The sequence below is a fragment of the Astatotilapia calliptera genome, chromosome 18 (genome assembly GCF_964374335.1).
Source record: "Astatotilapia calliptera chromosome 18, fAstCal68.1, whole genome shotgun sequence".
In the NCBI taxonomy this organism is placed as follows: domain Eukaryota; kingdom Metazoa; phylum Chordata; class Actinopteri; order Cichliformes; family Cichlidae; genus Astatotilapia; species Astatotilapia calliptera.
The window spans coordinates 29,888,864-29,911,329 of NC_137439.1; the positions used below are offsets into that span (position 1 = coordinate 29,888,864).

The following is a 22,466-nucleotide window of genomic DNA, read 5'->3' on the forward strand; positions in this document are numbered from 1 at the left end:
CAACCCCTTCCAACCAAAAAACTGGATTTTGATATTATATATTTCTGTGTGTATTTTCTGATGGTCATGTGTGTATATGTGTGTGTGTGTGTGTGTCTATGTAATTTACACCCAACATTGTAAACATACATAGAACTATATTACATGTGCTTGCACTGCATCTTGTAAGGGGGAGGAGAAAATTTGGTTTACTGCACTAGAACACCACAAAAGAGGGGAAGAGAGAAGGGCGGGGCTTGTGAAGAGAAGAAGAAGAAGAAGGAGAGGAGGACGAGTAGGGCGAGTGTCAAACTCCTTTTCAAGGTTGTGAGGCTCCTCAGTTTGGTTGAAAGCTCAGTTTTAGTGGACAGGCTCTTATATTTATATTTTTCTTAAGCAACAGCTGGATCAAGCTATCAGTTTGTCTCTTCAATAGTGAACAAAAATAAGAAAAGAAGCTTTCTCTAGAGTCATCAGGGTGAAGCCCGCCATCCAGCACCACTGAAGTTCTGCCGAAGAGCTAGCAGGGAGGAGGGGAGTTAGATCCTGTATTAAGAAGTTCCTCTGAGGTCCACCTCCAGCAGTGTGAAGCTACAAGGTCTTAGTGGGCGTTTCCACTGACTTAGTCCTTCAGTGTAAGATCCCTCTATTTTACAGACAGTTATAGAGGTTCTTGTGTCATTGAGGCAGCGGAAACAACTGCTGGCAATTGGGGACTGAAGGTCTCCGGGCCCTTTTTTTTCCTCCCCTTTATTTTTTGCGCAGGTTACTCAGGAGACTGCTGACCATAGTCAGATTCAGCCAAAGTGCGCTTGCTTAGTCATTTGTTCAAGCCGCCCTCCTGGAAGAACTGGCACAGTCTCAAACACAGCTGTCGTGGAGGCTTGGCAGCTGCTGACCCAGGCCGCGCAACAGAGAGAGACAGAGCGAGAAGAACTAAAGATGATCGACGGGGAAGGAGACAAATCCAAGATGGAAGAATGGACCGGAAGGAACAAAGGCAGGGGTTGTGCTCTTTACAAGTAGACACGCCTCAGGTCTCCGGGTGAGGTGATGGTGTTGCACTGTGGGCACAGCTTCTTGTTTCCCTGTGATGGACAGACAAGCAACAGTTAGCTTGGTAGCTCAGAAAAATGTACCAACAGACATAACAATGAAGTGCTCACTCTGCTGATTTGGGACTATGAGCATGAAGTCCAATACAAGTTACCCAGTGCTCTTACTGCCTCCTCCTCCTCCTGTGTGAATCTAAACCTGTTTGCTGCACATCTTGCCTCCCCTTCTGCCCTCTTCCTCTCCCTCTGCACTGCTTTGATAGTGTGCCATCTGCAGTAAAGCAGCAGGTGATAATATGCAACACAGGGCTGACAGCATAACAAGATTCTGAATGGGTGGTCTCACCACTGTCCTAAATCCCTGTTGCTTTCCCGCACCAACTCTGGCCAACAACTGCTGGCTGCAGGCGCATCCCTTTCTGACAGAGTCACTGTGCTGAGTTTACACTTAATGACGCAAGAAAAAAGAAAAGAAGCCAAAAACAGACCATAAACAAGTGAAGAATAGTGGCACAGCTGGAGTCAACTAGGAAAGGATTATATGATGTCATTGCTATGAGGAAAGTCTTAACATCAGAAGTGAAATGCACCCGTTGTGTTTCCCACAGATCTAGGTTCTATTTGTTGTAGATGATGGGGGGGGGGTGGGGGTGGTTGGCTGGTGTTGTGATAATAAATAACTGAGCGACTCCAGCGTCTTGGACCGCAGCTTGTTCTGCTGCCGAGCTTCATAAGGTTGGCATGAGACTTTAGTATAGACTTGAGACTTTAGTATACGGCACACAAACGTAGGGTGTAACATCTGACATGGGTCCAACACAATCTGGAGATCTCGTTTGTATTTTGTGCACTTTTGAAACATTAATCGGTCAGCATAAATGTACCTCTGACCCCCGAGGATTTATAGGCTTCAATTCCTGTAAGCGCCTGAATAAACTCTTTAAAGCAGGTGTACCGATTAAGGGCCTAGACGGGAGTGATTTGGGAGTGACAGATGTCACATGCTAAGAGGATATGTTGCTCCACTAAAAAAAAGTCCAGAGTGAAGAAGAAGGGATGGGATGTGGGGTGTATGGGGGAAAAATGGAAAGAAGAGGAGTTTGGAATGGTTTAAAAAGTAATGAACATTTTCTTCAGAAATACCTCTCATAAATCACGTATCAAAGCATTGTTTAATATTATAAATTTAACTAAGTGTTATTTAAGCGATTTTATTGATACTCTGTTGAGGGAGCACTTCTGTTTGTTTGGAGGCCCGTCAAAGCTTTCTGCTGTTTACTGTGGGCAGTGAGCATGCATGGGTGTGTGCCTGTTACACTGGGCTCCAGCTGCCTCGCTCATTAAAGCGGTAAGTGGCTGGGCTGATGTTAACTAGATTCCTGGGCATTTACTTTGATCAGTTTGGCCCTCCCGGTTTTATAGCTGTCTCCAGGCTATGACTTTAATTCCCCATACATTAAACCAGCAGTGGCAGGATGCACGTCTGTGCACACACCTACACAGAAAACACAGGTACGCTGCAGATGGAAACAATGGAGTGCTTTCTTTTGAGCAATTAATAACAGAAGAATTAGAAAGCAGGCTAACTAATTTATTAATCAGGCCCAGACTGCCTTTCTGCTCGTACTCAAATGAAGGCCTTCTTAAATCACCTTAAACTGAAAGCATTTTTCAGACAATTATTAGCATGAATAAGGGTGGTAATGGTTGGGACTATTAGCTTATGTTGCTTTTATCTGCTATCATGTAGCTATTCTACTGGACCAAACCATTTCAGAAACACCACATTTAAAATGTATAGCTGCATACAAGGCTGAAATAGTCATCAGACATTCCCATGCATCATTCATCATAATCCCTGGAAAAATAAAGTCTACTCCATTCAGTCCTTGACATAGACCAGGGGTCGGCAACCTGCGGCTCTTTAGTCCTTCTACTGCGGCTCCGTGTGGTTTGGGAAAATAAATTAGAAGTATTTAGCTGAAGTGTATTTTATTTATGTTAGTTCTTTTTTAACTTGTAGTTCTAAATTGGAAGATTATTGTGATATTGAAATATAAAAATAAAATTATATTCTATTATTTTTTCATCGCTCAAAATAAGCGTCACACTCGCGGAAGCCGGTGTACCCGCCGAAACGCCGCGCATTTATCGAGACTTTCAACCCCAGGTAGGCCAATTATGGATCTTCGGATCCACATTATGTCAGCAGCTATTCTCCACCATGAACTATGTTAAAAACAAACACCGCTCACGCCTCACAGATGAAAGCTTACAGCCCTGCTTAAAGATGAAAGTGACTTCGTACAGCCCCGATTTGCAGACGCTGTGCGCAGAGGTTCAGGAGCAGAAGTCCCATTGTAAACATATCACGGCAGACCCGACGATGTTTCCATGAACATGCTTTTCAGCATCTCTTTTTTGAACACTTTACACACATGGTTGCTGTACGCATACAGCCGGCTGTAGCTTTGCAGCTCACAGCCCGACACATACCAACAACAGCATAGAGAGCACAGACGTTAAGGTGGCGAGGCGTGATTGCGGGTGCCGCTCAGGTGCATCGACTTCTCCTGCAGCGGTGCTGCAATATCTGTTTTTCATCTTTTAGCAGCATAGTGCTTTTTTCCAGTTATTTTTTAAAAGTCAGATCAAGGCTCCACAAGCCCAAAGGCGATATGAGGGTGGCGGCTCACAACAGTTGTTGTTTGCTACATGGATCATTTTAGTTCAGCTGGGTGTCTTTCCTTTTGTTATATTTCTTTAAGAGTTCAAAATGTGTTAATTACATAAATAAAATGTAATTTTCTCTGTAGCACTTTATGGATTTCATAAGCAACACACCTTAGTTGTTCACACAAAGCATAAAGGTAAAAAACAATATATACAGTGTTATCTTCATTTTAGATGTGAAAAAGTATTTGCGGCTCCCAGTGTTTTCTTTTGCGTCAAAACCGGGTCCAAATGGCTCTTTGGGTGTTAAAGGTTGCTGACCCCTGACATAGACGATGTCACATGGTTTAACACACTGAATCTAATGCAGACAGTGGTAGCTGGTCCACCAATCAGCAGCCTGCCTAAGCCCAAAAAGGATAAACTGAGCAAAGTGTGAAGAGTTTTAGAGATTTGAAACTGCATCTATAAACTGAAGGTGATTCTCTTCATTCAAAACACCAGCGAGATGCTTTAGACTCGTAAAGACTCAAGAAGACAGCTTCGATTAGAACCCTAGGACTGCTGATGCAAGGCTGTCTGCACACTAACCCAGATGTTACTCAGGAAGTTCTTCAAAATTGTATAAATAGTGTACTGGCTAAGGTGTACTCAAGTTTAACATCTTCCCCAGGGTTAGGGTTAGTCAAAATATTCCAGCAATCAATGTTTTTACATCATTCAATGAAGTTAAAAATCAAACTTTTTAGGACACTGATGCAACTAATACTGTATACAATGATGTGGCACTAATGATCAGCTTATTTGTGATCGTTTTCCAGGTGGGACGGGCCTGTGGGTATGTTGATGAGTACAATTAGGCTTCATGGGGAAAGGGCGGCAGGGGAAACAAGGTGAGACGAGAACATTGACAACATCAGATATTTCATGGAGGGAAAAGAGGCGATAAGAGCAAAGACATCAGAGAAAGCTGTTACCCTTCTGTTTACCCTTCCAGCTGTAGGAACACTATTTTCTTTTGCGCTCCATTTACCACATTAGCAACAGCTAACTGCACACTACTGAATATATTAGACTAACTAATAACCAGCAAAACCGCAGTGGAGGGGCGTGTGTGTGGTGTGTGTGTGTGTGGTGTGTGTAGACCTAAGGCAGTACATAGAAGCCAGTGGAGGCTGAAGTTGACCACTTTATTCCAACATTTTAACAAGCCTTTTGGGGACCATTCCATCTAAGCCTTTCCCTGACTGAGGCTACAAGTGTTTGCACTGAGCGTGCTGAGAGAGAACGGGTCATTTGGGGAACATTCCATTTTAGTTCCTCCCTACGGGGCATGAATACAGAGAAAAATTCACTGACTATGAAATGAGGCCGAAATAACTGCATGTCATGAGGACTTGCCCCGTAGCACTGAGTGTGTGTGCGAGTGAGATGAAGTGTGTGAGTTTGAGCGTACCAGAGTCCTGAGCCAGCATTCTTCACAGTGGACGTGCCAGCACTGGATGGAGGTGAGCGGCATCGTGTAGGAGTCCTATTAAAAAAAAAAAAAAAAAAAAAATTTAAACTACATCGGATTCACGGGACACTCACTTTAGCTAGCAACAAACAAGTAACGCTACACAATCCCTGACCGACAAACAGCATGAAATCACTAACCACGGAAAGACAGCCAGCAGCCACAGAACCACTGAGCAAGGCAGCGTATGGGAAATTGAACCGGCAATCTGCGGGTCACAAACGTACACGCACACGTGCACAAACACGACATCGGCCAGGCAACGGGCAGAGACAGAGGGAAACGGGCAGGGAGGGGGGAGATGAGGGAGGAAGCCGTGAACGAGCCCTGCTGGGCGTCCTTTTCTTTCCCTCTGGAAAAGAATGGAGATATGAGGGAGGAATGAGGTGAGGGTGGGAAGAGGAGCGGAGGAGGTAAGGAGGGAGGGAGTGCCTTACCCTCCGTAAGGGCTGTGGGAGGAGCCTCTTTATGCCGCTGCTGTAGCCACCAATCACAAGGCCCCTGTACAGGCAATACAGGCCGAGGGGGAGGGACTTAGGCTGCCTCTCTCCGACCTCATTGGCCCCTATGCTCTTGAGCTCCGCGCCTGACTGGATAGCAGGCTTCCTCTGCGGAAGGAGGAGGAGGAGGAGGGAGAGGTGGGGGTTGGAGAGGAGAGGTTGGGGGCGAAAGGTGGCAGCTAATCACAGAGCCAGGCTTGTACTGATCGCGCACACACATACACACCAAAGAGCAACAGAAGACGCGTGTGGACAAACACAAACCCACACAAACATCACGGTGTGTGCTAATGACAGCCAGAAAGTAAAGTGAGGCTTTGAATACAACTTCTTCCACCTTTGATTGGATGACAACTAGGCTAAAATGCTAAGTCAACTGGAAAAGCTCAGATCTTCAGGAGTTTTATCTCATTGGTTAGATTTTACAAGTGCGAAGAAACATTTACACTCTGAAAGTGCAACTGAGGCGTGAATGTAAAATAAATGGCTTTTTTTATGCTGACCCTTCACTGACATTGCTAATGGAAGAATGGGCTAAGTTTTATGTATATACCACAAAATGACAACAACAGTCGCCTCAATGTGCTTTATATGTATATAAAGACCCGACAATAATAACGGAGAAACGCGAACAATCAGCCAAAACCCTATGAGCAAGCACATGGTGACAGTGGGAAGGAAAAACTCCCTTTTAACAGGAAGAAACCTAGAACAGAACCAGGCTCACATTACAGTCTTATTTATCAGTTTACTTGTAAAGGCTCTTTTGATAAATATGTCCTTGTAGTATTTTTTTTAAACTTGGTCTCTTACAGTCACCCAGTTTAATTAAGCAAAGAGCAATACTACACTGGCTAATCTGAAAATTCAGGCATGTTTAAATGTCGTTGAAATTTCCTTATATGGAAACAGACATTAAGTACATCTAAGTAGTCTTCAAACAGTCTAAATATTTGCAATCAAGCCCATCAACAACCTTACTTTAAAACTGAAATATCTCAATATTTAAATATCTGAATATATTGAATTTCCAAAAGTAGTTTAGGACAATCTTCAAGCACATTTTAAGTTCCTTGCCCTAAAATGACCAATAGATGGGGGTAGAAACCTACAGATAGTGCTGAGCTGCATCACTGAGATACCCTCAGCATCAGTAAAGGCTAACAGAGAACTTGAGTCAACTTGATACAGAGGGCGAGCATTTCCACCAGACAATCAGAAGGTAAAAATGAGTAAGAAATATTTGCAGAAATATTGGTGTAGAGGTGACAGCGGTGGCGTTTAGACTGAGTCATACATCTGCTCAAAGTGTTTGTGCATCTACTTGATGCGGTGGAATCTCCAGCTGCTTCAAAATCTGCCAGTTAGTGAGAGTAATCTGATGACATTTAGATCAGACCCAGTGACAGGGAGGGAGCCCAGTGACAGGTTAAAGACAGACAGAGACAGATTAGATGGAAGAGGCCTGTGTGTGTGTGTGTGTGTGTATGTAGACATATTTGTATTTCTCTGTATGGCTTAGTGTGTGTTTGTGTGTGTGCGTAAAACAGATGAGGGACAGTGACAGATGAGCAGAGAAGAGCTGTGTGCTCATGGGGCAGTGAGTGATCGATCGCTGTGCCTTGCCCTCCGTGTCACCTCAGGCACCCAGCGACCTTTAGGAAGCGCAGGCGCTGGTAATTACCCGCCTCACATGCATACACACCAACAGGCTCTCTCTCACACACACACACACACACACACACACACACACACACACACACACACACACGCAGCAAGCACAGGATGCCGACGCTGCACTGTCCACACGCTTGAAGAATGACAGGGTGGGTACTTGACACAAAGTGGGGGTACACAAACACTGATGTGAGGTGTAGGCGCAACTGCATCTCAAGTGTCTGATGGACCTCTATATTGTCCCTCATGGCTTTAACTATTGATCTGTAAGGTCCAATCAGCCATCAATACAAGCTGTGACGTACAGGAGTGTCTTTTCACCTAAAAAGTCAAACTTCGACACATTTTTCACAGATTTAACCTGCTTTGTGCACAGCACAGTCAGGACGCTATCTCAGAATTTGAACATACACATATTTCTGTGCTCCTGAGATGAAGCTTGACATGATAAGAAAAATGATTCGCTCTGGAAATGTGACAGCAGACAATCGTGCCAAATTGCAAAGCCATGCAAAGGGCCACAACACAACAGCAACACAACACCAGCAGCACTCGGGACAGTGAAAATGCTCCCACGAAGAGCAGAAATGAGATGCGTGCAGGTAGGGCTGTTCAATATAACGATATATATCGGATGGCAATATAAAAACGTCTATCGTTTCATTTTACGCTATCGTTTGTTTCGTGGTGTTGAAAAAATATTGCTGTAAACAGTTTATTTTGCATCTTTTTGATGGTCACTGTAGTGGCTATATTAATTTCTTAAAGTTCTCTCTTTCTCTTATATTTAATATAACCACACTACAGATGGACAAGCGCCTGTTTTTATGCGTTGACGGTAACACCATCACATGTCTGCTTGTTTATGTTCCACATAAACCTTTCACAATAAAGTTCAAGATCCTGTTGAGACTTTTCAAAATAAACTGAATCACGTGAAAGAGCAGATTATTTATGGGTGAGAAGTAAAAAAAGAGACGCCAGGTGCTAAAAAATAAACCTTAGACTCAAACGTTAGAACAGGCTTTTCCCCGCAGCACGCCGTGTAATAAATACTCACAAAGAAAACGGCGGCCGTTACAACTTATGTCTAAAAATGTATCATTTCATGCATCGGTTAAAACACTCGACTCCAGCTACACGACGCCCAGCTGGAAACACTTCACGCAAGACGAGCTGCCCGAGATTCACAGAATTTACAGAAAATGTTACATTTTTGTGATTTATATCGTTATCGGGACGATAGAATTCTTATATCAGGATATGAGATTTTGGTCATATCGCACAGCCCTACATGCAGGTGCTTCACATATTTCTGCAGCACAAGTACACAACCTATAGTAAAACACACAAACATTATCGAACAGAAAAATCGGTCACTCAAACCGAGCAGCTAGATATAAAGATAAGCACTCTGGCCACAGTGAGTAATTTTTAATTTCTGTTTGCTTGAAAAAAATAGGTGAGGGTAGAGGGTTGAATCCCTCTTCAAGGTAGAAAGTGATCAGTGGTTGCTACTTACATCCACTGAATGCACTGACTGTCCCAAAAATACAGCACATTCTGGTATTCAGATAAGCCTGTGACATGGGACAGACCTTATCAGCCCTTGCTACGTATCTGGCCTAATAAAGTGGAAGGTCAGTTTATAGCCCCCCCCCCCAACCGCAGTTTCACATGTTTATGGTGCTACATGCAGTTCGACAAATGCTAATGCTGCCTTCTGACAAAGCCACAACACTTCCACTGAAGCTCGACGTACAGACAGCACTCATGTAAACGCTATGCTCACCATGCAGATGAGACATTTGTATCGGTCTCCTCGGAGTATCTGCTTCTCCAGCTCTCTGATTCGAGCCTTCAGGGCCTCCATGGTGGTTGCCGTGGACTCTTCCTCCGTTACCCTGGGAACAAGCAAGAGAGACGATAGAGGTTTTAAGTATAGGTCTACACCACAGATGACGCGCCCACTCTCACACTCTTGTAACAAGAATTGTACAGTTGTGTTTTCAGTCCCATTTAATAAAAACAAATAAACATTAGGAAACAGGAACATTGAGATTTAGAGTATTTTATGCTACAATGTCTCAAAGTTCCACAAAACAGTGGAAGCTGGATGAATCTGCTGGGTGCTGAACACAAGAAAAAGAAGAAGAAAAAAGTAATCTTTTATCATCAACAACATTGTCCTTAGTCACAGTACAACATCACTGTACTGTGATCCTGCAGTATACAGTGGGGCAAAAAAGTATTTAGTCAGCCACCGATTGTGCAAGTTCCCCCACCTAAAATGATGACAGAGGTCAGTAATTTGCACCAGAGGTACACTTCAACTGTGAGAGACAGAATGTGAAAAAAAAAATCCATGAATCCACATGGTAGGATTTGTAAAGAATTTATTCGTAAATCAGGGTGGAAAATAAGTATTTGGTCACCTCAAACAAGGAAAATCTCTGGCTCTCACAGACCTGTAACGTCTTCTGTAAGAAGCTTTTCTGTTACCTGTATGAATGGCACCTGTTTGAACTCATCATCTGTATAAAAGACACCTGTCCACAGCCTCAAACAGTCAGACTCCAAACTCCGCCATGGCCAAGACCAAAGAGCTTTGGAAGGACACCAGGAAAAGTATTGTAGACCTGCACCAGACTGGGAAGAGTGAATCTACAATAGGCAAGCAGCTTGGTGTGAAAAAATCAACTGTGGGAGCAATCATCAGAAAATGGAAGACATACAAGACCACTGATAATCTCCCTCGATCTGGGGCTCCACGCAAGATCTCATCCCGTGGGGTCAAAATGATCATGAGAACGGTGAGCAAAGATCCCAGAACCACACGGGGGGACCTGGTGAATGACCTGCAGAGAGCTGGGACCAAAGTAACAAAGGTCACCATCTGTAACACACTACAACGGCAGGGAATCAAATCCCGCAGTGCCAGACGTGTTCCGCTGCTGAAGCCAGTGCATGTCCAGGCCCGTCTGAAGTTTGCCAGAGAGCACATGGATGATACAGCAGAGGATTGGGAGAATGTCATGTGGTCAGATGAAACCAAAGTAGAACTCTTTGGTATAAACTCAACTCGTCGTGTTTGGAGGAAGAAGAATACTGAGTTGCATCCCAAGAACACCATACCTACTGTGAAGCATGGGGGTGGAAACATCATGCTATGGGGCTGTTTTTCTGCCAAGGGGACAGGACGACTGATCCGTGTTAAGGACAGAATGAATGGGGCCATGTATCGTGAGATTTTGAGCCAAAACCTCCTTCCATCAGTGAGAACTTTGAAGATGAAACGAGGCTGGGTCTTCCAACACGACAATGATCCAAAACACACCGCCCGGGCAACAAAGGAGTGGCTCCCGTAAGAAGCATTTGAAAGTCCTGGAGTGGCCTAGCCAGTCTCCAGACCTCAACCCCATAGAAAATCTGTGGCGGGAGTTGAAAGTCCGTGTTGCTCAGCGACAGCCCCAAAACATCACTGCTCTCGAGAAGATCTGCATGGAGGACTGGGCCAAAATACCAGCTACTGTGTGTGCAAACCTGGTAAAGACCTATAGTAAACGTTTGACCTCTGTTATTGCCAACAAAGGTTATGTTACAAAGTATTGAGTTGTATTTTTGTTATTGACCAAATACTTATTTTCCACCCTGATTTACGAATAAATTCTTTACAAATCCTACCATGTGGATTCATGGATTTTTTTTTCACATTCTGTCTCTCACAGTTGAAGTTTACCTCTGGTGCAAATTACTGACCTCTGTCATCATTTTAAGTGGGGGAACTTGCACAATCGGTGGCTGACTAAATACTTTTTTGCCCCACTGTATTTGTGTTAAATCCTATGATATGAATTTAATGGACTACTATCTTTCTAGAGATGTATCATTCTCTACACATGTTCATTCTATACCATCTGATTAGGGCCCTGTGCACGCTCCTGTGTAGTACAACATGTTTCAAGTCAAAGTCTTTGTCGATACGCTTTGTCTTTCTTGTAGCTCAATAAACAACAAGACCTCTTTGAATCTTCCTGACTTCTCTTCTTCCTCAGGTCAAACAGAGTATTTACATCCTTCTATTTAACACGTCTGCACTCTCAAAGGACTCATCGCGTCGCAGACTTTCGCTTAAACATCTTATTGTGTTGCTTTTAAGTCTCACACTCAGCGTCCATCCTCTCTGTTATGTTTTTGTAGCTTCTCCCATGTTCACCCATGCCAGTCTATCGCCATGGCTCTGTATTTATCTCCACATCGCCACATGTCCTTGCTTCTTCATCCCTGTCTCCTCCAACTTTCTCTTTCCTTATATCCCCTGTCCTCCCTACCGGTGAGTGGCCTCTGATTAATGCGCAGCATGATAACAGAAAATGTGCGTTTAACACTGTCCGACAGCATATGAAGCAGCGATAACTAGATCAATAGGGAAGACGCACAGACCGCAACGATGATGATGATGACAGTGATTCGGTGGAGGGAGACGAGCCGCACAAGCCAGCTGGTGTTTATTATAGCTATCCACTCATTCTCTGGTAAAATGCAATAGTTGTGTGTGTGTGTGAGTGTGTGTGTGTGCGTGTGAGGTATAAGCAGTGTGCGTATTTATGGTGATGTGGTCATTTTGCAGCCTGATAGCTAGTTGATCTATGGTATTGATCTGGATGGGGAAGGACAAGCAGAAGGAAGGAAGAGATGAACACAGTAAGTGGCTGTGTGTGTGTGTGTGTGTGTGTGTGTGGCCTAGGACATGGCTCCATTTGCTGCATACTCAAACAGTAGTGGGGAAGTGTACAGGGGAAAGGAAACGGGGCTCAACTTACTTAATTTCCTCTCAACGTCTGAGATTTTGAAAATCTATTTTTTGGACCACACCGGTAGATCTACATGAATTCACATCATCAAGCAAGCTCATTAAAATAAATTGAACATTTAAACTAAATTGAAGATTAAATTAAAATTAAACATTTCAGGTTTGTGTGGTGATCAGCAGACTTGTTCAAATACCTCCATGATAATCTGATAAGCTTAGTGGAGGAAAAAAATTCTAGGGGTTCAACCTGAGACTGTACCCACGTCTGTGGTCTCTTTGGTGAGATTCTGGAATTATATCACAATAAGTTTATTTAAGCTGATGAACTAATGACAGAGTGATAAAAACAGTGGACCGAATAATGTTTTGGCTTCTTTCTCCCAAAAGGAATTCATATCTCTTAGATCATCAATGAAGAAAGTCTGCATTTGGCCCTGAAATTGTACAGTGAAGGATTGCTTTATTATTTAAAAAAATACTAATAAAAGATTATGAAAATCATTGGTTGGACTGATGTTACAACAGGCTTAAAAACAGCAGCGCTGCAGCTTGTAGGCACTCGTCTTGCTAAAGATTCAGCAGGATGACTGTTTGTCGTGTTGTGGTTGAAATGCTTCCGGACCAGCAAAGCATCCTTCCCTATTCCCTCTTTCAGATCTGTGGAAAAAAAGCTGACCTGCACTAACTCTTTCCTGTAACCTCATCATCCTCCCACCTTTGTAAAGGCCTGTCTTGACTTGCCACCCTGGTGCCCTATAAACTGCTTTACCCTCTCCTCTTATTAGCACCGAGCTTGTAAAAAGCCATTTAGCCTTGATTAGCCTCTAGCTTATAAAGCAGCCGTGGACTCTGGGCTGGACAGAAGTCATCCCTCTAACAAGGCCGTCTTTTTTCTTTTTATCAGCTCCAGTAAACAAAACTCTTCCAAAAGGGTTTCTTGTCTTGTTTGACGCGAAACGAAACAAGCCAGCAAAAAACAGTTTTACTTTTGCAAACAAGTGTGTAGAAGTCATTTTCTAACCGCTCACTTCTACTTATTTTTGTTTTGTGGTAAAACAAGTTCATCTTCTTTATGCAGCTGTGGACATCTAGAGAGGGAGTGTGTGTGTGTCTATGTGTGTGTTTGTTGGTGGAGAATGTAGGAGGTGCAGAGATTTAATGGAGGTAAAGAAGGGAACAGGATGACTTCACAGGGCCAAGAAAAGGAAAGACAACTCTCTGGGGCTAAATGTGGCATGCAGGGAGATGAACAGCCTCTTACAGAGCAACATGCACAAGTGAAAATCCTTGAGTTTAAGCTGGCTCTGGGGTTTTCAGTCTCTGAGCCAGAATAAGAAAATTTATCTCACTCTGGGAGCCAGGTTTCGAAAACACATCATGTGGACTCAGAGAAACACATTAACATCTTAGGCTGGGCTACAACCTGAAAGGTAAGACATTTCTGTAACAGTCCTAAGACCTCTACACGCAGAGCGCATGACAAAAACACCACTATGTAATGTATATACACGGCAATGTGTTCTCAAAAACAGGCACTGTGGAAAAAAATGAAGTATACAAAAAAAGGAAGAAACGCAGATTCTGGGTTCATCCAATTCTCACGAGAAGGCGGCAGCAGGAGATGCAGCCCGATCATTTTCTTACATATTTTAGGATGTGAGTGGGGCAGTTGGGTCCACGTCTGAGGATGTTACATATGATTTTATTAATTGTTAACAACACTGTGTGTGTGCGTTCTTATACAATGTGGTCCAGGCTTGGTAGGTTTCAGCTTGTGGCCTTGATCTTTGAGCCTAAAGTCATGAAACCAGAATAAATACTGAAACAGAACTGCCATCAATACAACATGCCTCTGCTCCAATGTGCTTACTGCCCCACGGGGCTTTTTGGACAGTGTGTGTGTGGGTGTGCATGCATGTCACTGAAAGAAGGTGAAATAGCGATGCATTTTCATCTCGACTCATCCCCGTGGTGAAAAAAGCAAGCAGGAAAGCCCGACAGAGACAGATTGATGGCTCTGCTTCCCCTCTATTTAGCGCTCTGTCCCCAACTTGTGTGGGGCTATTCCTCATTTTATTAGAGTGTGTGCGTGTGCGCAGCTGAAGATCTCTACCATCTATCTCAATCAGCCCTGTGTCTTAATCTACTGTCTACCTACATTTTAGCCTCACTCAGCTTCTCTCTCAACACAAGCACATAGAAATGATAAAATTAGACGGTAATTAATTTTTTGCAGCACATTGCAAACATTTTATCAACCAGGTGGAGACACAAACTTCTCACATCTACATGCTGTAAAAACAACAACAACAACAAAAAAAACAAAAAACAGCAGCAGCATCGTTCTCTTTTGCACCCTGTTAACCGAGGCCTTAACTACACTCACACACCATGATAAAACATTTAAGTCACTATTGATTTCCCCTGCCCAATATATATGTGCGTAGGCCTCAGATGGCGAAAGGCAAGGGGGGGAAGGGGCATCTTGTAAGTGCCTCAGAAGAATTGAGACAGGGGACGGGAAGAAACGAACAACAGAAATGTGAAAGAGAAAAGCAGGAGGAAGCGAGAGACATGCAGCTTAGCGACAGAGCAATAAAGCGAAGAATGAGAGGAAAAAGACGAAGACAGGCTGGGCGGCGTGTATGTGTACGTGTAGGTGATGGGGAGGAGGGGGTTACAAATCTAGCTTCATCACTTCCAAATTGAGGACAGATTCAATTATTTGCAGAAACCACATGGAAATCTCTCCGCATTGTTCCAGCTGGAGCACCAAATTTGGCAGCAATCGCATTGGCGGCATTGGAGGGGCCATTTATCTTGGAGGGGAAAGAGCGTCTCAGGCGCTGTACGTGTGTATATGTGTATGTATGCGTGTGTGTATGTGTGAGCTCATTTATCTTGCAGGGGAATGAGCAGAGGAACGAGGACGCCCCGGGAGGCGACCAGATCATTACCCATCTGGGATCAGAGAGAGAGAGATTTCACTAACGCTGCCCTGTGCAAAGCACCGTACACACACACACACACACACACACACACACACACACACACACACACACACACACAATGTATCAATGTAACGAAAGGAGACAAATCTCATTTTCATTTGGGGACGGAGGAGCACAGAAGCTCCACAAATACGTGCATTTATAGTAAGCAGAGAGGAGTGATGCAGGGAATTGTTCCAGCCAGCCGGCTGACTGCTTGTTCCAGCGCAATCATTCAGCAGCTAGTTGGCCTCCTTTAAATGGATACTTAAATTAAGCCATGCTCTGCTCCTGGTGACCACTAAAACCTCAGCTAGAGTGTCGTGTCTTTGGAAACGCACACCAACACCAGCATTGTTAAAAAAAACCCCAACAAAAAACAAATGCACATGCAGTTATAGAGTCTGCTGTACAGGAGTATTTGTGTCAGTCAAGCTGAAGAACGTGAGGAAGGAAACCTGTCCCTACATAACACTGGATGTGGAGAACCAATCAGTGCGGTCAGATTGCCACCTAACCTGTCAGCATCTTTTTCCCTCGGTCACATGCAAATTAAAACTGGAACGATCACGTTGCAGACGACAACTTATTGAATGCATCCCCTCGCTCAGCAAACACACGCAGTTCTTGCCTCACGGTGCTGTTTCTGATCAATACAGTTCAAGCTGCTCTGCTTATTCGCCAGTTATCCCTTCTACTGATATTTAATATGGACCACGGACATGCAGAGTGCCGATTGATTTATTTCAGTGAAACATTTATTGCATTCAGCCTTCCAATAGTTGATGGAAGCACGTTATGTAAAAGTGTAAGCACACATACAGTCAAACAATTCAATTATTACCTTGCAACTCCAGGAAATTGGCCTTAAACGCGCATATCAGGAATAGAGAAATGCATCACTAAGCCTTATAAAGAAGGCAGTCGAAAGATCATTCCACTTCACGTTTAACTGATCCATTTCAAAAATCCAACTAGTGTGTGTCCACGTGTGTTTTCTCTGTCACCTACTTTTCAATCTCGCTGTTTTTACAGGTGCGTGGGGCGCAGGAGGAAGAGGAGGAAGACGAGGGAGTGCTGGGGTCTGTCTTGCTGCTCTCGCTGTTGCTTGTTGAAGGCATCTCTGTAGACACAGAGACAGGTGACCCGTTCAGTGCTGGCTTTTTAGCCTTTCCAACATATCCTGAGGAGACAGTTATTTTGTCCCTACTTACCATCACTGGCCCATTTGGAGAATTCAGGTGTTATTCTATTAGAAGGCATCCCCCCGCTGTAAGACAGAGACACAGATGTCCATGTAAGTGGCAGCTCAAGGTTACTAACTCAGGTGATTTTCAGATTTTCTGGCAGAAAAATCTACTAGTTAAGCTTTTGTACTTGAGCACAGCTCCCCGTAGCGCCTCTCGCTCCCTGGCTTCTCCCTGGTCCTCTCCAGCACCGGAGCAGGGGATGATGTCGGCCTCGGTGTACTGAGCCTTGCCATACTCCAAGGTGTCGTCTCCATCCACATCAAGGTCGGCATCGCTGTCTGCGGCGCTCTCTTTGATGCTACACGTAGCAAAACCAGTTGCTGAGGAAAAAGAAAAAGTAAAGAGGGCCATTACTTCGCTTTAACAGCAAAACAAAAACGCTCCATGCGGGCAACAACATTTGCATTTATTTAACAACTCCACATCACACTTTGACATTAACAAAAGTCCAAAATCAAGTAAAAATATACTTGCAGCTCCGTGTCATACGCACCTCTGCACAAAATTCATCAAAATAAAAGCATCACTACAGACACATTTTTGGAAGTCAAAACTGTGAAGAGCTTTGTCTATTTAAGCAACTTTATAAGTGCAGTGCAGAATTACCATTGCTCAGACATTATTCTACACATCATCAACATACAGATCCAGAGAGAACCAGCTTAAGAGGGCACAGACCACACCAAGACCTGGAGTAACTTTCCGACACACTTCAGAACTTGACGATGCTAAATTTAGCTCGTCTAAAACTTCAGCTTCTCCAAACCAAATTAAAGACTTTTCAATAACCTGGACAGGTGAGAAAGAGAGCTAGATTTGGTCAGAGACAAGGAGGTGAAAGGGAGACGGCACACAGAGCTGGGCTGAACTGACACCAGACTGACACCTTACCCATCAATCTTGGAGAAAGAGAGAAGGAGAGGGAGTGTGTGTGAGTGGCACTTCTATAAACCGAGTGATGAACGCTCAGACAAACTCTTACCGCTGCCTGACTGCTCCCTTCAGCTCCACTTAGCCACACAGCTGGCTCTGTGTGTGTGTCCGTCACTTAGAGGTGTCTCTTCAGTGTTTGTTTGAGGCTGTCTGTCCTTCTGTCACTTACGCTCCTGTCTCTCCAACCCCTTGAAGGTGTGTGTGTGTGTGTGTGCATGTGCAAGTCTGTCTACCCGTCACTTACACCATGTCTATCTACCACACAGAGATAGGTAGGTAATATTTATATATGTGTGTGTGTCACTTACACCTTGACTATTGGAGCCATGTGTGTTGTAACTCTGAAAGTGTCTGTGTGTGTCTCTACCAGTGACAGGCCTGACAGCCATCTTATTTACACCTATTCCAATTTCTACAAGCTCTCAGCTGGACTAGTGTTTTGTGTGTGTGTGTGTCTGTGTGTGTGTGTCTGTGGGGGGATGGAGGACCAGAAAGAGTTGACAGCCATCCTATTTAACCTACCTGTCCCGGTGTACGAGTCTCAAAACTAGACTTCCCATAACAGTTGCTCTTCCCCATCTCACTCCACTACAGTCTTAGTCAAAGTGCAAATCCGACACTCTGGCTTTCATAAAAGTTTTTCTGGGATTTAAACGTCAACTGCTTCTCCTCCCACCTAACAATGTAACTCACAGGAGGGGAAAAAAAGGTGCCACAGATACTAAGCCGTTTTACAATAGGCCCATGGTTTTCAGTGATCAAATAAAAAGAACCTTTTAATTTTTATTTGGTCTCAGCGTTAGAAGGGAACATATGGCGGCAGTGGCCGTGCAGTCTGCTTGGTCCTCGGGCATCAGCTTATTGCACTGCAGAAGAACAGCGTGCATGTCACATTCATACATTTTAATGTAATGACATGTACAGTGACTTACATTTGGATTTTCACACTTTTTCCTCTACATTTTCAAAGCATGAGACTTAACTTGAGTGTCTCTGTACTATCAGAAAATCAAGCCCAACCTTACTTCAGAAGGGCCACCTCCATCCTGGAAGATCAGGTGTAGATCAACGCCAGCCCACATCAGCTGATAGCACAGCTACTATCCTTTTGGCTATCTCATATAGACAACGTCGAACTAAAATCAGATCCAGCTGTTTAAGTCAAGCTCAAACAGACACTGAATGCAAATATGGGATCAGTGCATCCCCATTACCTCCTCATCTTATGTCTTTATTGTGAATGGCTGTCGCTCTTCACACTGTACAGTTTACAGCATCTCACTCCTTAAACTAAATCAAACATTGACCAAATCGATCCTAACAGGAGTGGTCATAGGTAATATTTAACCAGTCACCAGGGGTATTCAACAAAGTCTTTTGAAATCATGAGCAATGATTCACCTGTTTTTAAAAACTCTTCAAGTATCACTTTAATGCCCTTTAATAGCAGGATGCAGTAAACAGAAATTTTGACTTTTTATATATACATATATAAAAAAATCCTTTAAAAGTTTCTCCTGTGGTGGACATGAATGCATGGATGCTGGTTTTTTTTTATTCAACCACCTGGACTTCAAAATATAATGCCACACATGGTCTGGGCTGTGTGAACACACACTGTCCCTGACTCTAGTGTATTCCCTGAGAGTGTACGTGTGGCCTGCTTGCTCTGTATGTGTGCGTTACCGTGCTTCTATCTGTCCCTGTAAGCAGTCTTGGCAGGCCAATCTAATCTGGCCAGGGAAAGGTCAGCCCCACTCTAACTGCCTTTCACTCACATTATTCATCAACGCCCCCTCCCCAGTTTCTTTTTTACCCTCTTTGCCTTTTTCTTTCTTTTTCTCCCTCACCTTTTCTTACAATCACTCCTTTTTTATCACCTTTATTTCTTCACTTTCCTCCCCTCTCTTCCATTCTCTTGCTTCTCTTTCACTTTGTCATCCCACCACTCATGTATCACTTGTTTTCTCTCCTGTACTAGCCCTGTTTGCTGAACTATGTCCCCTTTTTCCTACCACACACACAAACACACACTCCTACAGGGCCACCCTGTTTTGTCTCATTATCTAACCTCTCGTGAGCGTCGCTGACTCTTTAACATGTAAACTACGCATTTTATCCTCCAGGTTACATGCTGCCATGGCAGCAACAAAAGAGGCCCCGAATTTATTAACATATCAGTATAACAAGGCCACAAGTACAGGTCTGAACAGGCAGCGAGGATCAAAGGACTCATCAGGCCTACTGGAAGCGCTGCTCAGCCAAATCATCCACCTCAGCAACATCCCGTTACCATAGCAATTATCGAGACTCTAAGAAGCAGAAAGAAGGCATGTCAAAGGTCATCACACTATCTTTCTGCCATTTACAGGTCACAGAGAGAGAGAGAGTAGGGGGGGGGGGGGGGGGGGGGACACAGACACAAAGACATGAGACGGTCATCTTTGAAGTCCATTTACAAAGCACAGGTTTCTCCTCTTCTCAATCCCTCTGGGCCATCTCATCCTGCAATAATCCCCATCTTTCCCTACTTGTGCTCTCAGAATGACCCAATATCGAACCTCAGGATCTGTCTGCCTGCCTCCCTGCCTGCCTTTCTAGTCATCCATCTGTGACGGATCAACTATTGTGTTCCAAACTTTGAATACATTTTACAACTTAGTGATGAGGTAAAAAAAAAATAAACACCCCCCCCCCCCCCCCCCCGAAAGACAGGAATAAAGAAAAGTGGGACCCACAAATAATAACATGTGGGGGAAACACAGAACATTTACATGTTGTATTTGAAAGCAATTAAAAGAAACATCTACAGATATTCATGGCATGATTATCTGGGTTGACACCCAATGAAGTCAGAGTCAGTCAACTAATCCCAGTGAGCCAAAAGCTTAGACTTCGGCTGCTGTACACACCAGGTTTTAAAGACTTTTTTTCTTCTCTTGGATCTGTGTGATCTTGATAAAAGGGGAATCGAATCATGAAAAGCTACTCTCAATATTCCAAGAATAAATTAAGAAGCTGGATCGGAGCTGCTGCCCCAAGTGGGGCATCTCGGGGTTCACCAGTGAGGGGACTGGGACATTAGCAGACAGACTGGGGCTACAGTGATGCAGACACTGCATCAGTTCATCGTTGCTGAGCGTAAAAGCAAAGCTGACCGGTAGCAGTCAATGTACGTCCCTACTGTCACCTATGATCGCCAGCTTTGGTAGTGACTGAAAGAACAAGATCACCGATACAAGCTGCGGAAGCTTCAGAGCTTCCTCTGAAAGTTGCCTGGCCTTTCCCTTATACACAGGGTGAGGAGTTCAGTCGTGAGAGAAGGGCTCCCCCACACTGAAGCCAGCAGTGGTGGTCAGGCATCTGACTTGGATGCCTCCTGTGTGAAGTGTTCCAGGCATGTCCCACCAGTAAGAGGCCCCATGGCAGACCCAGAAACCCCTTGGTGTTACACCAGATAGGCCGGAGGAGGTAGCTGATGGATGGGATCTGTGCATTTCTGCTTAGGCTGCCGATCCAGTGACCAGGTCCAGATAAGCGTACATGACTAAATGTTACCTGAAGAGACAACATTTTCTCCCATCTTTCCTAAAATTTCCATATTGAAATCCTAAATGATGAGGAAGCCAGGCAAAAGAAGATCAAGATCTTCTCAAATTCAGCTTGGAAGTTTTGAAAAAAACAGAACATCTTCAAATACCTCCATCTTTGGAGAAAGAACTATTATATTATATTTTATATTATAAAACATTAAATAACAGGGAAAATGCATTTCTACTAAACCACACACCCTTACAAGTAAACCTTTTATTGTAAACTGCAAACTTAAAGTCGTACCTTACCCATAAAACAGACAGACAGTCTACTAGACAGATAAAGAAATCCCTGTCTGTGCTATATGGGTCCTTTCAACCTTGCTAAGCTGGTGCGAGACAGAGGGAAGTCTTCCCTCACACTGGGTTGAATCATAAACGGATCTTGTTCGATTTTTTTTCTCCCCCTTCCTCCCTCCCTTAAAAGCTCCTGTTCCCTCTGCCTTTCTTCCTTGTGCTCTGAAAGGGAGGAAAGGATGGTGGCACTTCACAGAGGAATAGGCCCTCTCTTCATCTCGCCAGCTGAGGAGGCCCCCCTGCAACATCTCTATAGCCGTTTAGTCAGCCACTGGCTCTCAAGAGCCCGCTGGACTCAGCAGTGTGTGTTAGAACCACTTTAGAGCTTTCAAGACTAAATCCACCTTCTAAGCTTTCTGCCGAGTGTGTGCGTGTGTTTCAAGTTTCTCTCCCCAGGCCACCTCGGTTATCTGTGTCACATCACAAGGTGCCCTATTAGAGTGTGGCAGAAGGGTCCTGTGTCTGCTCGCTTTAACGACGTGAAAGCGAGATGGACGGATGGAAGGAGCGTCAGGGAGATGGATGGACGGGTAGGGAAACCACCTCCCACCCTGTGAGCTGCACTTTGTCGCGGTTTAGTTGAGACTTCGACATTGATCTCTCTCCTCTCTTCTCTCAGCAAGGGGAGGGAGGCAGGTGAGGCTCAGCGTGTGTGTGTTTAACAATGTATCGAACAGGGAGAGGGGGAGGCCAACGGGCAGCAGGACAGATGAAAGAAGAAGCTGAGCCAAGAGAGTTTGAACGAGCCTCTTAGAAGCAACGACGAGTCTTTGGATCCACCTGGGAAAATCCTGATGAGTCGCGTTTCTCTTCTTCCTGTTTCACACATAAACACAACTGAGGCCACTATGTGGAACACAACCATCAATCAGTTTTTCCCTCCACTTACCAAGTTTAGGGCTGCAGAGGGGATGGAGCCTATCCCAGCAGTTATAGCCTGAGAGGCGGGATACACCCTACACCCTAACCCGTTGACGCCATCCAGCCCCACGCACGGGGCGATCGATCCACAGTAACTCGTTAACGGAAATTTGCCACGTTAATGCAGTTATGGCGTTAACGTCATTTTAACGAGATTAACACTGACAGCACTAATATTTAGTAAATAAAAGCAATCAATGAAGCGCCTTACACCTATGCTGTGACTGCCTGTGAAAGGCCTCACTCCATAACTTTGTCAACACTTGATC

General features: G+C 44.3%; 1 protein-coding gene across 6 annotated transcripts in view; it reads right to left on the reverse strand.

Annotated features, from left to right (window-relative positions):
• Positions 1–365: 365 nt before the first annotated feature.
• The window catches only part of rnf220a (ring finger protein 220a), a 160,811-nt gene continuing 138,710 nt past the window's right edge, over positions 366–22,466 (reverse strand). For 2 of the 6 annotated variants that reach the window (XM_026150981.2, XM_026150980.2), the window contains exons 9-15: positions 16,581–16,773; positions 16,418–16,473; positions 16,215–16,326; positions 9,193–9,304; positions 5,661–5,831; positions 5,164–5,238; positions 849–1,067 (exon numbers count right to left, since the gene is read on the reverse strand). In XM_026150981.2, the coding sequence (XP_026006766.1) occupies positions 996–1,067; positions 5,164–5,238; positions 5,661–5,831; positions 9,193–9,304; positions 16,215–16,326; positions 16,418–16,473; positions 16,581–16,773 (791 nt within the window). In that variant the 3' untranslated portion in view covers positions 849–995. The other 4 variants (XM_080292550.1, XM_026150982.2, XM_080292548.1 and 1 more) reach the window with 2 other exon arrangements.